This window comes from Leptopilina heterotoma, unplaced genomic scaffold, assembly GCF_015476425.1.
Source record: "Leptopilina heterotoma isolate Lh14 unplaced genomic scaffold, ASM1547642v1 Lhet_14, whole genome shotgun sequence".
Taxonomy (NCBI): domain Eukaryota; kingdom Metazoa; phylum Arthropoda; class Insecta; order Hymenoptera; family Figitidae; genus Leptopilina; species Leptopilina heterotoma.
The window spans coordinates 4,384,842-4,402,475 of NW_025110859.1; the positions used below are offsets into that span (position 1 = coordinate 4,384,842).

At 20.1% G+C, this 17,634-nt stretch overlaps 1 protein-coding gene across 15 annotated transcripts in view; it reads left to right on the plus strand.

The window, feature by feature from the left end:
* The window catches only part of LOC122498042 (growth factor receptor-bound protein 14-like), an 857,844-nt gene that overhangs the window by 174,578 nt on the left and 665,632 nt on the right, over positions 1 to 17,634 (plus strand). For all 15 annotated transcript variants that reach the window (XM_043605543.1, XM_043605544.1, XM_043605541.1 and 12 more), the window contains 2 exons: positions 12,149 to 12,339; positions 16,307 to 16,463. In XM_043605543.1, coding sequence (XP_043461478.1) covers positions 12,149 to 12,339; positions 16,307 to 16,463 — 348 coding nt within the window. The remainder of the gene's footprint in view (positions 1 to 12,148; positions 12,340 to 16,306; positions 16,464 to 17,634) is intronic.

Here is a 17,634-nt window from a genome sequence, read left to right on the forward strand (position 1 = left end):
TTGCGTAGAATTTTATTAATTTTTTAAAAATAATTTCGGAGAAGAGTTTAATTATTTTTAAAGATAATTGAAATTTTGACGAAAATTTAAAAGAAATTTAGAAAAATATTTTGAAAAATTTGAAATTTGACCTTTTTTTAAAAATTAAAATTTTTTTTGACATTTTTTTGAAAATGGACCCTTTTTTTAACCTTATAGTATTGTACAATCTAGTTTTTAATTTGTGAAATATTTTTTGAATTCCCTAATTAAGGTACAACTGATTGCGATGTAATATTTTATCGATAAAGTGACATAAAAAACCTGCGAGCATTTATATTCAATCATTTTATAAAAGTGGAGTAAACCAACTTTTTATTAAATATTTCACAAGTAACTTCTAAAGTTTTTAAGAAATATAATTCCAAATTTTTTAAAATTCAATTAAGTATTTTCGTATCTTCTTGAAATTATTAAAATTTTGTGGAAAAAAATGATTAATCTATTGATATTGACATAAGTAAATTAGGAGGCACCTATAATAAAATGCGTTGCAGCTTGAATTTACAATACAAAATTTTTTAATTAATCTATTTGAGATTTTTGTTTAATTTGTCTATGAAAAAATCAACAGTAAAAAAAAAAGAAATTTTACATCGAAAATGTTTATTTATATTAAATAAATGTTTATTTAGGTTAAAAAAAATTAAATTAGTATAATCTAAAACTTTGCATTTATTTTGATATTTATTTCAAAGATAATTTTTCCCTAAGTGTACTATTTATTACTTACGTTATTATTCTCTATTAAAAGGAGGGCGAAAGTGAGAAAGTTTAAAAATATTTTTAATTTTTAATAAAGCATTGAAATATTTTATGACACGGATCAAAGAAAATCAACTTTTTTGATGGGGAGAAACTTTAAGTATTTATAACGTATCTATATTAAAAAAAAATATATATATAGGTCTCATCGACTTTCTCTACCGCGGGCAATATGCTTTTCATAAGTAGGCTATAAATGTTATCGTTTTTTTTTTTTTTTTTTTTTTTTTTTTGAAAAAAAAATGCAATTTAATTGATGCAAAGTATTAAAATATTTTGTTCTCATTTAAAGATCATTTCTTTGAAATTGTAATAAAATCCAAAAAAAAGCAACAAATACTTTAAAATCAAACGAAAAAGGAAGAAAAATATTCAAAAGATAACATTCCTATGTAACAATATTAATTAAATTTATTTAATTTACTCTTCTCTTTATCAAATAAAATTTACAAATAAGTATGCTAATTAAATATCTTCTTTGAAGAACAACTTGATTTCTTGTTCATCTGCGTATTATATGTATACATTAAATATATTTAATATTTTTTCCCTCCCGTCACACATGAGTAAAAAATCAAAGTTACTATTTTGTTGCACGTCTCGGAGACATAAATCATTCATTCTCGTTTGGTATTTAAATTACGAAAACCTGTTGATAGCTAAAGGCAGTCTTTAACGAGTATCGTTAAAGTGTCTGATATATTTTAAAAGCTATGTGATTTTTTTAGGTAATACAAAAACAGAAATTATTTTTGTCGTTATAATCATGCTTTTTCTCCCCTATAATACAAAGTATGATTTTACGAAAAAATTACTTAATTTTATTATAAATAATAATTGCTTTATTTTAATCTGAAATCGTCATTATTATATCACAGAAAAAAGTAATTTGATATTAAGAGGAAAATTTATCTTCTTAAAACAAAAATATTCCACACCAATGTAGAATACTTTTTTTATTCTTTGCAATGGTCAATAATAAAACGAAAAAATTTTTTCAAGTTTTGATGTCAAAAACATTGATTCCAAAGTAAAATAATTATATAAATATTATCTAATTAATGTAACTTGTTTCTGTTATATTCAGAGTTTTTCTATAAGGATATGAAATTGAGACAAAAGGCGTATCAAAATTATTCCGATGCAACGTTTTGTTACGCTCTTTGTCTCAATTTCATATCCTGAGAGAAATTTTGTTATAGTAATTTAATTTTTTAGGAATCGAATTTAATTTTAATTTAATTTAATTAAAAAAATTTAATTTTTTAACTTGTGACACTAAAAGACACTTTCTCCTATTTTTGAGAATTCTCACGAGTTTAAATTTGCTAACAGTTGGAATAAAGGAATTATTCTTGAACATTTTAATAAAATTCTTCTTAGAAACAGTTAGGAATTTTTTTTATAAAATTCTTTGACACAATTCAATTATTTCAAAAATTTTCGAAAATCTTTTGCGAGAATTCAGTTATTTTCACAAACAATGAAATTCAAATATTTCCATATCTATTATTTTATTTATTTATTTATTTATTTATTTATTTATTTATTTATTTATTTATTTATTTATTTATTTATTTATTTATTTATTTATTTATTTATTTATTTATTTATTTATTTATTTATTTATTTATTTATTTAGATATTTATTTAGATATACAAATTTACATATTTTAATAAAATTTCTCAAAAGAATTCAATTATTTATAAAATTTATAAAAAATTTAATAAAATTCAAAGCGAAAATTCAAATAATATGAATATTAAAATTTCCACAGGAATTAAATTATTTTCATAAATAATAAAACTCACTTGCAGAATTTCAATTATTCTTAAACCAATTTTAATCGAATTCCTCGAAAAATGTAATTATTCTTCAAAATTTAATTAAAATTCATCAAAAGAATTCAATTATTTAAAAATTTGTTGATAAAATTCTTTATGAGAATTAAATTTTAAGAAACACTGAATTATTCAATAAATTATTTTCTTAAAAATGAATTTCAATTAAAATTTTAGATCATAATTGAATATTAAAAGCATTATAGCGTGAATTTTTAGAAATAATTGAATTTTAAGAAGGTTTCAAATTAAAGTCTTTTTGAAAATTTGAATTTTCATTCTTTAAACAAAGAATTTTGTAGAATTAATTTTTTTTGGAAAAGTTTAATTGAATTTTTTTTTAAATCGTTTGAAGATTTTATTTTCTAATAAATAAATTAAATTGAAGAATTTTAATTATCTTTAGAAATAATTAAATTTTTCTCCGAAATTCAATTATTTTCCAAAATTTTAACAAAATTATTGGCCAAATTGCTATTATTTTCAAAAATGTTCCTTCAATATTTTTCAATATCTACTATTTTGATAAAATATTCCAAAAGAATTCAATTACTTAAAAAAAAAAAAATAAAATTCTACGCAAACCTATAATTATTTTCATAAAATAATAAAAATTTCACAGGAATTCAATTACAAATTTCTTATAAATTTCTTCGCAATCATTCAATTATTTTTATAAATAATAACATTTTTACAGGGATTCAATTATTTTCATAGATAATAAAATTTTTGCAGGGATTCAATTATTTTCATAAATAATAAAATTTTTTATACAAGGTTTCAATTATTTTTATAAATAATAAAATTCTTCAGGGAAATGTAATTATTTTCAATATAATTTTAATTCAATTCTTTGAGATCTTTTAATTATTTTCAAAAATTTTCCAAACTAATTTACTTGTTTTAAAATTTTTTTTAAAATTCAAAGCGAAAATTCAAATAATGTCATAAACAATAATACATATTTTTCAAAGTAATTCAATTGTGTGAAATACAATTTTCAAAAAATTTTTTCGAAAGTAATCAATTATTTGAATTTTGTAGAATTAATTTTTTTTGGAAAAGTTCAATTTTATTTTTTTTTTATTGTTTGAAGATCTTATTTTCTAATATATATTTAATTGAAGAATTTCCAAATAATTAAAATTTTGTAAAAATTGAATTGTAAACAAATGAATTTGATAATTCTGTATAAGATCTATTTCTATAATTATAAAAAGTAATAGATTTTTTAAAAAAATTTAGTTAAAAACACTAAAAATAATTTTAATTTGGAGAAGTTACAAATTATTGCAGAAATTCAATTATTTCCAAGAGTATTAAAATAAAATCCTTCGCAAAAATTTAATTATGTTCGAAAATAATAAAATCCTTCTTAGAGATTCAATTATGTTCAAAATTTTTTAAAAATTCTTGTTAAAATTTCAATTATCTTTAAAAATAATTAAATTCTTCTTCGAAATTCAATTATTTTCCAAAATTTTAATAAAATTCTTTGCCAAATTGCAATTATTTTCAAAAATGTTCCTGAATTCAATAATTTTCAATATCTACTATTTTCATTAAATTTTCCAAAAGAATTCAATTATTTAAAAAAAAATAATAAAATTCTACGCAAACCTGTAATTATTTTCATGAAATAATAAAAATTTTACAGAAATTCAATTACAAATTTCTTATAAATTTCTTCGCAATCATTCAATTATTTTTATAAATAATAACATTTTTACATGGATTCAATAATTTTCATAAATAATCAAATTTTTACAGGGATTCAATTATTTTCATTAATAATCAAATTTTATACAAGGTTTCAATTATTTTCATGAATAATAAAATTCTTCAGGGAAATTCAATTATTTTCAATATAATTTTAATTCAATTCTTTGAAATCTTTTAATTATTTTCAAAAATTTTCACAAAATTTTCCAAACTTATTTACTTATTTTAATTTTTTTTTTAAATTCAAAGCGAAAATTCAATTAATGTCATGAATAATAATAAAATTTTCAAAATAATTCATTTGTGTGAAATACAATTTTCAAGAAATTTTTTCGAAAGTAATCAATTATTTGAATATTTTAATAAAATTCTTTGTAGAAAATTAATTATATTTTAAAATTTTGTTAAAATTTTGCTTATAATTGTTAAATTATTATTTTCATAAATAATAAAATTCATCGCAAAAATTAAATTTTACTTTAATTAAGTTATTCGAAATATTAGAATTTTTCTTTTAAATTTTTATAAAATGAAAAAAAATCAATTATTTTTACAAATTATAAAATTTTTTCAAGGAACTCAATCATTTAAAAAAATTTAATAAAATTCGTTACAAGAATTCAATTATTTTTCAATTATTTTGTTGATAAAATTCTTTATGAGATTTCAATTTTAAGAAACATAAAATTATTTTTTTTTGTATTTAAATAATTGATTTTTAGTAGAATTTTTAAATAGAAATTGATTTAAAAATGAATTTCAGTTAAAATTTCAGATAATTGAATATTAATAGCAATATAGAGTGAATTTTTAGATATAATTGAATTTTGAAATTAATTTTTTTGAAAAAGTTTAATTGCAGATTTTTTTTTTTTAATATTTTTTGAAGTTTTTAATTTTTATTTTCTGATATAATTATATTTAATTGAATAATTGAAATTTCGTAAAATTGAATAGTGTAAACAAATGGATTTGAAAATTGTCAAAGTACTTTTTCAAAAATTATTAAAAATAATTGATTTAGAGAAAAATTGTATTTAAAAATTCTTGAAAATAATTTTGAAGAAGTACAATATTCTTATAATATCCTAATTTTTATTATTATTTTAAGTAAAATTTTCTCTTATTTGACTCAGACTGGTTATATTTTTGCCAGTTGGTCCGTAATTTTTTATTTTTGGTCCGTAAAGTCTGTATTTTTAAATAGTTTCACTGGTTCGAGCCCTGTACATTTACAAATAAAATTTCCTTAATATTTTGTAATTTAATTTGTCACTAATAGTTACTAAAGTTTTTTTGGAAATATTAGTCCGATTTAACAACTTTTAGTTTTGAGATTGGTACACTTTGAGAAAATTTGCCTCATAGGTAAAATATTTTAGCGAAGATTGTATATAAAAGATGAAGGGAAATTGTTTTTAGTTTTGTATTATATTGGGATAAGACTAAAATAATTAGGGACAAGTGTGAATAAGGAAGAGACTATTATGATTTACCCACACTTGTATGCAGAAAACAGATTTAATAAGGTTTCCCATTTCACCTGCTCTCTCACGTGAACTCTTTTATTATCTGCATTACCATTAAACTAATATTACGTTAAAGCTGTGAAATTCAATTGATTTTTGCCGGCTATAGAGATGTATTTATAATTTTATATTTATGACTATTTATAGTTCGTATACTCCATTATTGTTAAAGTGACAATTTAGCTTTCTTAATTACACTTTTAATCTCGATTTTAAAAAAAGGCAATACTTACCCGAGGCAAATTTAAATTTAAATTTAAAAATAATATCAGAGTATTCTTCAGTTTAAAAAGCTATTGCTATATTGTTGATTGTGAGTAAATCTAAAATTTTTTAAAATAATTTTTATTTCAATTAAGTTGCTTTATTATATTTTTATTTATTTATTAGTTTTTTATTCATTAGTTTATTTTTTTATTACCTATTATTATATTTCAATAATGATTTAATTTTATATTTACACAAAGTAATACAGTGTTTTGAAAAACTTAAAAACCTTGCGATTAAAAAAATTTTAAATGTTCACCTTCACATGAACGAAATTTATTTATTTCTCTATCAAATTCAAATTTTATTATTATAATATTATATAATTATATGCTGAAAAGTTTGTAAATTTTTCAACTATTAAAAGGACTTGTTTTAGAGACTTTATTATTTTCTTGCTTCTAATTAGGTAAAAGTGGTGGAGGCTTATTGCCACATTACGAATAGTGTGGCGTTTTGTAAAAGCCAAATGTAATAATAATGGAGGCTTGCCACCGTGCATGCATGGCTGAAGAGAAACAGGTTGGCTTGAAATAGAAACAAGCAAGGGTCCACTAAGCAAACATGAACAAATCGAAGGAACAAGTGCGGTCTAAAGAAGGGTTGTTGGTCTTTTTGCCCACAAAAGAAATATCTAAGATTCGTGAGAAATGTTACTCATCTTAACTAGACTTGGACATCGACTTTTTCCAAAAAGAGGATTTCATTTCAAATAATAGTTGACTGCCAAAAGAAAGTTCTACGCACTTTAATAGTAATTGGAAAACATTCTTTTCATCCGGATGCAATAACTGACTATATGCAGTGCTCAAACTCTAGGGCGTATCCTTAAACAATATACAGGGCTCGAACAAGGTCCGTAAATCCCGTAAAAGTCAGTAAATTTGCTTCAAGTCCGTAATAGTCAGCTTTTTCTTAAAAAAGGTCCGTAAAGTTTGTAATTTGATTAAGAAAAGACGAAAAGTTCGTAAATTGTACGATATAATTTGGAGAATTTTAGAGAAATTACAAATAATTGCAGAAATTCAATTATTTTCAAAAGTAATAAAATTTTTCGCAGAAATTGAATTATATTTAAAAATTTTTTTCAATTCTCGTCAAAATTTCAATTATTTTTATAAATAATAAAATTCTTCTCTGAAATTCAATTATTTTTAAAAAAATTTAATAAAATTCTTGGCCAAATTGCAATTATTTTCAAACATTTTCCTTCATTCAATAATTTTTAATATCTACTATTTTAATTAAATTTTCCAAACTAATTTACTTATTCTAAAAAAAGAAATAAATTTCTACGCAAACCTGTAATTATTTTCATAAACTAATAAAAATTTCACAGGAATTCAATTACAAATTTCTTATAAATTTCTTCGCAATCATTCAATTATTTTCTAAAATAATAAAACTCATTGCAGAATTTGAATTATTTTTAATATTTTAATCGAATTCCTCGAAAAATGTAATTTATTCTTAAAAATTTTATTAAAATTCGTCCATAGAATTCAATTATTTAATAATTTATTGATGAAATTCTTTATGAGAATTTAATTTTAAGAAACATAAAATTATTCAATATACTTTTTTTTGTATTTAAATAATTTGAATTCTAGTAAAATCTTCTAATAAAATTTGATTTAAAAATGGATTTCAGTTAAAACTTAATTGGATTATAATTGAATATTAAAAACATTAGAGCGTGAATTTTTAGAAATAATTGAATTTTGAATCTCTGAAAATCTGAATTTTTCATACTTTTAACTAACAATTCGGCAGAATTAATTTTTTTGAAAAAGTTTAATTGAACTTTCTTAAAAATTATTTCAATAGTTTTTATTTTCTAATATATTTAATTAAAGAATTTACGAATTATTGCAATTTTGTAAAATTGAATTGTAAACAAATAATTTTTAAAATTCTTAAAAAACTTTTTCAAAAATTATTAAAAATAGTGCAAGTATGTAGGTGGTCACTTTTTCTAAAAAATATTTTCTAATCCTTTCTGTCTAAAAAAAAGCGATTTCGAATGAAATATGAATTCTAAAAAAAGTTTTTCTAACAAGTTTTGATTTCTAAAAAAAGTTTTTCTAAAAAGTTATGATTTCTAATATTTATTTTTCTAAAATTTATAAAATTCCATAATTTTGATAAAAGTTTGAAAATTATTTTTAAAAAACTAAGATTAAGAAATAGAAATTATTTGACATATTTTCTGTTTCTTAATCACAATTCTGTTTATACAAAATTGTGTTTTTTTTTGAAAAAAAGAAAGAAAAATGTTATAAAATTACTATTTTTATCACAATTTGTTAACAATATTCTGCTCTTCTTTGAAAAAAAAAATAATAATTTACATTATTTTTATACCAAAATTTCCAAAATTAATTTATTTATAAAACACTTTTTAGAAAATTTAAAATATCTTTAGGGAAAAAATCCCTATAATTTCTATTTGTTAATTACGATTTTTAACTAGATTATTTAAAATTGAATTAAAAATAAATTTTCAAAAATTATTAAAATTAATGCACTTATAGAAGAATTTTAGTTAAAAACACGAAAAAAAGTTTTATTTTTGAAAAGTTACAAATGATTTCAGAAATTCAATTATTTTCAAAAGTAATAAAATTCTTCGCAGAAATTCAATTATGGTAAAAAATTTAAACAAATTCTCATCAAAATTTCAATTATTTTTATAAATAATAAAATTCTTCTCCGAAATTCAATTATTTTCAAAATTTTTAATAAAATTCTTGGCCAAATTGCAATTATTTTCAAAAAATTTCCTTAATACAATAATTTTTAATATCTACTATTTTAATTAAATTTTTCAAAAGAATTCAATAATTTAAAAAAAAATTTAATAAAATTTTACGCAAACCTTTAATTATTTTCATAAAATAATAAAAATTTTACAAGAATTAAATTATTTACAAATTTTTTATAAATTTCTTCCCAATCATTCAATTATTTTCATAAATCATAACATTTTTACATGGATTCAATTATTTTCATAAATAATAATAAAATTCTTTTTAGGAATTCAATTATTTTCATAAAAAATAAACCTCATTGCAGAATTTTAATTATTTTTAATACAATTTTAATCGAATTCCAAGAAAAATTTAATTATTCTTAGAATTTTTTATTAAAATTCGTCAAAAGAATTCAATTATTTAAAAATTTGTTGATAACATTTTTTATGGAAATTAAATTTTAAGAAACATTCAATTTATTTTTGTATTTAAATAATTGAATTCTAGTAGAATTTTCTAATAAAAATTGATTTAAAAATGGATTTCAGTTAAAATTTCAGATTTTAATTGAATATTAAAAGCATTAGAGCGTGAATTTTTAGGAATAATTGAATTTTGACAATGTTTCAATTTAAAATCTCTGAAAATCTGTACTTTTCATATATATAACTAATAATTCTGTGAAATTAATTTTTTTGAGAAATTTAATTGCAGATTTTTTAAAAAATTATTTCAAGTTTTTATTTTCTAATATAATATTTAATTGAAGAATTTACGAATAATTAAAATTTTGTAAAATTGAATAGTAGATAAATTAATTTCAAAAATACTCAAAGAGCTTTTTTAAAAATTATTAAAAATAATGCACTTATAGAAGAATTTAAGTTAAAAACACGAAAAAAAGTTTTATTTTTGGAAAAGTTACAAATTATTGCAGAAATTCACCTATTTTCAAGAGTAATAATATTCTTCGCTAAAATTAAAAATTCTTAAAAAATAATAAAATTTTTCTTAGGGATTTAATTATTTTCACAAATAATAAAACTCATCGCAGAATTTCAATTATTTTTAATACAATTTTAATCAAATTCCTCGAAAAATGTAATTATTTTAAAAATTTTTTATTAAAATTCGTCGAAAGAATTCAATTATTTAAAAATTAGTCGATAAAATTCTTTATGGGAGTTGAATTTTTAAAAAAATTTAATTATTCAATAAAATATTTATTTTTGTATTGAATAATAATTTTCAGGAATTACTGGATAATTATATTTATTTCATTTAATTATTATTTAATTTTTGTATTTAAATAATTGAATTCTAGTAGAATTTTCTAATAAAAATTGATTCAAAAATAAATTTCAATTATTTGAAGTTTTTTTCTAATATATATATATATTAAATTGAAGAATTTATGAATAATTGAAATTTCGTAATATTGAATATTGTAATCAAATGGATTTTAAAATTGTCAAATACTTTTGAGGAAATTATTTAAAATAATCGATTTAAAGAAGAATTTTAGTTAAAGATTCTTGTAAATAATAATTGAATTGTAATTTATTTTATCACTGGACCATCTTTAATTATTATAAAACATGAAGAAATTGATCACTCCGAGTCGAAGACTCGGAGTTATTGATTTCTTCATGTTTTATAGTTATGAAAAATTTAATTTATAGTTTTAAGTAAAATGTTCTTTAATTTTTCATTTTTGTTCCGTAAAGTTCGTATTTTTAAATACTTTCACTGGTTCGAGCCCTGAATATATTAAATATTGAATTAAATTAATTTTATTAATTAAATTATAATAATTAAATTAAATATTCAAATATTCGAATATAATTTATTATTATTAATATCCAGAGATTGAAAAATGATGAAAACCATATTTATGAGTTTAAATTAATACCCCAATTTTGAAATAGTTGAGTATTATTTAACATTTTGATAATCAGCTGCAAACTCTAGCCTGATTTACTTTTCACTTTTCGCTTCTGTGTTGAGTGTTCGGCAAGCAACAATGAAAGCCCATGAAAATAAATGTCCTATTTGGCCTACCCGGGCCAGAATTATCAATTAATCGATACTCGCTCCAACTCGCGTGACTTGTGCTGCATAACCACAAAATGCATTATACGTATAATCTTTTGCTTGATATATGGATTTATGAATAAAGAGATTTTAGAAAATAACAAACACATCAGTATAGGAAAATAAATACAACTTTTAATTCACCACCACACGTTGTCATGAATATTTAATTATCCGCATGGAAAAGTAAAATTTACATATTATAATTATAATATATATGACGTGATGTTAATTAAATTCAACTAATGTTATAAATTTTAAATAATTAAATCATCAATAATTCTCGTCACTTCACTATACTGTTATATGTATCCATATTATTAAATTCAAGTAAATCTTTTTTCGCTGATTCAAATATGCGCAAATGCTTTCATTCAAAATTCGAACAAGGATTAACAATGATTAAATGAAAATGTTTATATTTCTCCACTAAATGCTTTTTTTAAATTCAACAAATATTTTATAGAAACAAATGGCAATTTTCAATTCGTTGATAATTCAAGACTTGTTTTTCTATTTCTGCGCGAATTATAATGTCCACCACTGAAGGGTAAATATCGCTAATATTAATTTCTAAATATTTAATTAGAAATTATGTTTACAATTTATTTCTTCAAATTCTTTTTTATTGAAAGAAACTTTTCTATTAAAATTTAACTATTATATATATATTTGTATATATTGTGTATTATATACTATAAATAATTTTTGTAATTGTAATAAATTTTATTATAATGGTAATTAATTATTATTTTATGATATAAGTGTTATTAATTTAGTTATAAGTAATAATTATTATATTGTAGCAATTATTTATAGTATAAGTCTCTTAATAAAATAGTCTTGTTCTTTTAAATAAAGTATGATGTTTCTGTAAATGTAAAGTTGCACATTGTTTACGAATTAAAATTTATTTTGCACAAACGTTGATTTTTTAATTTATATTTTTAAACCCATTTGTAATAAAAAATTTAAGGCACAATGGGTACTTCTTTTTTTTGGCACAATCGCTACTGTTTTTGCACCTCTTTTTTTGATAAAAATTAAAAATTTTTGATGTATTTTCTAGATTTTTCTCAATGTTCAATTTATTTGAATTTGTTTCTTTTTTTTAAAAAAAATTATTGAATCTTGCAGATTGGTTTCCGAAAATGTGCTCCTGTCTCGACAGCGGTGGAAATTTGCCTGGAAATCGTTCTTCTGGTCGAACAGGAAGTTACAAGCGACTTGGTTCCACTTCCACGATTTATGGTCTAAATAATGTAATGCACAGAGCTCGAAGAAAAGAGAATCAAGTGGAAGAGGAGACGTCCGATAATGAAAAACAGGTTCGTTTAAAAATGTTTTATTTTCTTTTCCGACTATTAGACGTCGATATATTGACTTAATTGAAAATATATACAGAGCTCGAGCCGCAGTGAAAGTATTTAAAAAAATACGGACTTTATGGACCAAAAATTAAAAATTACGGACCATTTACGGACCAACTGACAAAAATAGAATCTGGCCGAATCAAATAAGAGAACATTTTACTTAAAACTAGAAATTCAATTTTTCATAGTTCTATAAAACATGAAGAAATCGAAACTCTGAGTCTTCGACTCGAAGTCATCGGTTTCTTCATGTTTTATAATAATTATTAATAATTATTAAAAAAAATAATTTATAATAATTAAAATCATTATCAATTCAATTATTATTTTTAAGAATTTCAAACTAAAATTTTTCGATTATTTTTTTAAATTTTCAAAAAAGTTCTTTGACAATTTTCAAATTCATTTCTTTACAATATTCAATTATACGAAATTTCAATTATTCGTGAATTCTTAAATTAAATAAATATTAGAAAATAGAAACTAAAAATAATATTAAAAAAATCAATTAAACTTTTTCAAAAAAATTAATTACAAAATTCAATTATTTTTTTAAAATTCACGCTCTATTGCATTTAATATTCAATTATTATCTAAAATTTTAACCGAAATTCATTTTTATGAAATGAAAATCAAATTTTTATTAGAAAATTCTACTAGAATTCAATTATTTTTAAATACAAATAAAATGCAAATAAATAATTTATTGAATAATTGAACGTTTCTTAAAATTAAATTCCCGTAAAAAATCGTTATCAACAAATTTTCAAATAATTAAATACTATCAATGAATATTAATAAAATTTTTAAGAATAATTACATTTTTCGAGAAATTCTATTAAAATTGTTTTAAAAATAAATAAAATAATTGAAATTCTGCATTGAATTTTATTATCTATGAAAATAATTGAATTCTTGCGAAGAATTTTATTAAAATTTTCAAAAATAATTAAATTCTTGTAAAAAAATTAACGGAAATTCAATTATTTTTAAAAATTTTAATAAAATTCTTGGCATAAATTAAAAGTAACAAAATTCTTTAGCAGATCTTCAATTACTTTCAGAAATTTTAATAAAATTTTTCGCAAGAATTTAAATATTTTCGTAAAATAATAAAAATCTTTGCGGAGATTCAATTATTTTCAAAAGTCTTAATAAAATTCTTCGCAAGAATTCAATTATTTTCAAAAAGATCAGAATTTTAGCAGAAATTCTCAAACATTTTAAAAAGTTTTGATAAAACTTTTTCTGGTAGAAATTCAATTATTTTTAAGAAAATTTAAAAAAAAAATGTCTCAATAAAATTCAATTCTTTTTAAAATTTTAATTAAATTCTTCGAAAGAATTCAATTATTATAATCTAAGATTTTAACTGAAATCTATTTTTAAATCGATGTTTATGAGCAAATTCTACCAGAATTCAATTATTTAAATACAAAAATAAATAATTTATTGAATAATTAAATGTTTCTTGGAATTCAATTCCTCTTAAAAATTGTATCAACAAATTTTTAAATAATTAAATTCTTTGGATGAATTTTAATAAAATTTTTAAGAATTTTTTCGAGGAATTCCATTAAAATTCTATTGAAAATCATTGAATTCCTAAAAAGAATTTTATTATTTACGAAAATAATTGAATCCCTGTAAAAATTTTATTAATTCTGAAAATAGTTGAATGATTGCGAAGAAATTTATTTTAAAAAATTGTTATTAATGAAATTCTTGTAAAATTTTTATTATTTTTTGAAAATAATTATAAGTTTTTTTAGAATTTTATTAAATTTTTTTTTTAAATATAATTAAATTCTTTTTGTAAATTTTATGAAAATAGTTATGAAATAGAATTTATGAAATTGAAAATAGTTATGAAATAGAATTTATGAAATAGAAAATAGTGAAAATAGTAGATATTGAACAATATTTAATTTTTGCGAATAATATTATTACTTTTAAAAATAATTCAAATTTTGCAATGTATTTTATTAAAATTTTTGAAAATAATTGAATTCTTGTAAAAAATTAACAGGAATTCAATTATTCTTAAAAGTTTTAATAAAATTCTTGGCATAAATTAAAAATAACAAAATTCTTAGCAGAACTTGAATTACTTTCAGAAATTTTAATAAAATTTTTAAATAATAAAAATCTGTGTAGAGATTCAATTATTTTCGAAAGTCTTGATAAAATTCTTTGCAAGAAGTCAATTATTTTTAAAAATATCATAATTTTTAAAGAAATTCAAACATTTTAAAAGTTTTGATAAAACTTTTTTTGGTAGAAATTCAATTATTTTTAAGAAAATTTTTAAAAAATGTCAATAAAATTCAATTATTTTTAAAATTTTAATGAAATTCTTCGAAAGAATTCAATTATTATAATCTAAGATTTTAACTGGAATCTATTTTTCTTTGGACGAATTTTAATAAAATTTTTAAGAATTTTTTCGAGGGATTCGATTAAAATTCTATTGAAAATAATTGAATTCCTAAAAAGAATTTTATTACTTACGAAAATAATTGAATCTCGGTAAAAATTTTATTAATTATGAAAATAGTTGAATGATTGCGAAGAAATTTATTTAAAAAAATTGTTATTAATGAAATTCTTGTGAAATTTTTATTATTTTTTGAAAATAATTAAAAGTTTTTGTAGAATTTAATTAATTTTTTTTTTTTTAATAATTAAGTTCTTTTGGAAAATTTTATGAAAATAGTAGATATTGAACAATATTTAATTTTTGCGAAGAATATTATTACTTTTGAAAATAATTGAAATTTTGCAATGGATTTTATTAAAATTTTTGAAAATAATTGAATTTTATTACTTTAGAAAATAATTGAATTCGTGTGATAAATATTGTTAATTATGAAAATAATTGAATTTTTTTAATGAATTTTAATAAAATTTTTGAAAATAATTGAATTTTGTAGAAGAATTTTGCTATTTATTTATAAAGATAATTGAAATGTTGACCTTTTTTTACATTTTTTGAAAATAATTGAATTTCGGAGAAGAATTTTAATATTTCTAAAGATAATTGAAATTTTGACGAGAATTTAAAAAATTTTTTGAACATAATTGAATTTTTGCGAAGAATTTTATTACTTTTGAAAATAATTGAATTTCTGCAATCATTTGTAATTTCTCTAAAATTCTCCAAATTATATCGTACAATTTACGAACTTTTCATCCTTTTTGAATAAAATTACGGACTTTACAGACCTTTTTTTCAAAAAAATGGACTTTTACGGACTTGAAGCAAAGTTACGGACTTTTTCAGGATTTACCTACTCCGAGTCCTGAAATATAATTAAATTTTGGGTTCAGTATGATGAATTAAAAATTATCAATTTTAAATGCTGTTTATGTTTTAATTCATAAAATCATAATTCTTCATAAATTATTTGGTAATTGTTTATGTAGATAAATTATTCAGGCAACAACTAAATAAATAGACTTTCATTTTTTTTCCATATTGGCTTAGTTTATATTTATAAAACTTGTTACAGGAAATTATTTAAGAACATTAACTCTTTTTTTTTTGCTGAACAATTTGTAGACATACTTTTCCGCTAAAGAAGTAACTATTATGCAAATACTTTTTTTTAACACCTTTTGCTATTGATTACTGAACTTTATTACCATCATCACTTTTCAACTTTTTCTTTTAGTGTCGTAATGTCTTTTAATGACTTGTATTTAGTGTGAAAATATTGCTGTAAATTATTGTAAATATGCATCGGGAAATTGTATTTCTAATTTTCTATTTTATTTTTCTTCATAAATAATTGCATTTTCTATTCACAAAAGTGAATAAAAATTTATTTTGAAAAATAAGTTCTTTTGGAAATTATAATTTTTTGTCTATTTAATTATTTTCTAATTGAAATAATACATGTCTGGTGTTTTTTCTAATTAGGAAGAATTACGTTTTTACAATGACGATCTCTCGTGGAACACTGTAATTGTGGAGAAGAACTTGAGAACAATCGACCTGTGCGAAATCCTTAAAGTCAAAAAAAATACTAGCGGTATCGCCTGGTCTATATGGGAAACGTGGCCGGACCTAGGAATTGGTAAGAGTCTTATAAACTTTTCTCTATATATATATATATATATACGATATTATTATCGTCGGAAGTCACTGCAAGCCCCATTACTTTCGTAATTTGCAAACTCGCTTCGTACTTAAAATTTTTATTACTCCCCCCCCCCCCAGTGTATACCCAACACGTTCATGGAAAAGAAAGTGGCAATTTAATAGTCACAGATGCCTACAAAAGTTTGTTTTATATTTATAATATTATTAACCCTGCAACTCGTACTCTAGTTTCAAGTTAAAAAGCACTTTAAACAGACAGAGCAAAGAATTACCCTCGAAAATTTACTCGACAACTTTCTGTTTTATTTATCTTCTTATTGCTCGTTCAGAAATGTTGGCGCGTTTTTGTTTTATATTTATTATGTGTTTGTTTCTTTTTATTTTTGTGAGTTGAGAAATATTTTTAAAAACATACATTCACAGAGTGATTTTGCATAAAAGTTCTTTATAATGTTGACTTCTTTCATCACGTATATACATCGTTAAAAATTAATTCTCATTTTAAGAACCATTTTTCAACGAAAAACTCAATTGACCTCTGAAACTTATAATATTTAAAAATCAGAGATGTAAAAAAGACTTAAAGATTGTTGAGAATTAATTTAAGACGAAAATTGACCTGAAGCACTCAGGGTTGAAAGAAAAATTTAATTTTGTTTTTTCCTGATTTCCAGACAAAATTTTTGTCTTTTTCCCTGACCCTAAAGAATATTCTGATTCACGCTAAAAATTATTAGATACTCAAAAAAATGTTCTATTACATTTAATTACGAATTTCTCTAATTGTAAAATCTCTAAAATTGTAATTGTAAAATTTTGTTTATTCGGAAATTCTCTAATTAATTATATATTTTTACAGTAAAAAAAACACGAATAATAATAATAAAACATAGAAAATAAAAACATGAAATAATTTTTTAAAAAATTCAATTAAACTTTTTCAAAAAAAATTAATTCTACAGAATTGTTTGTTAAAAGTATGAAAAATTAAGATTTTCAAAGATATTAATTTGAAACCTTTTCAAAATTAAATTATTTCTAAATATTTACTCTGTAATGCTTTTAAGTGTCAAATGATTATCTGAAATTTTAACTGAAATCCATTTTTTAATCAATATTTCTTAGAAAATTCTACGAAAATTGAA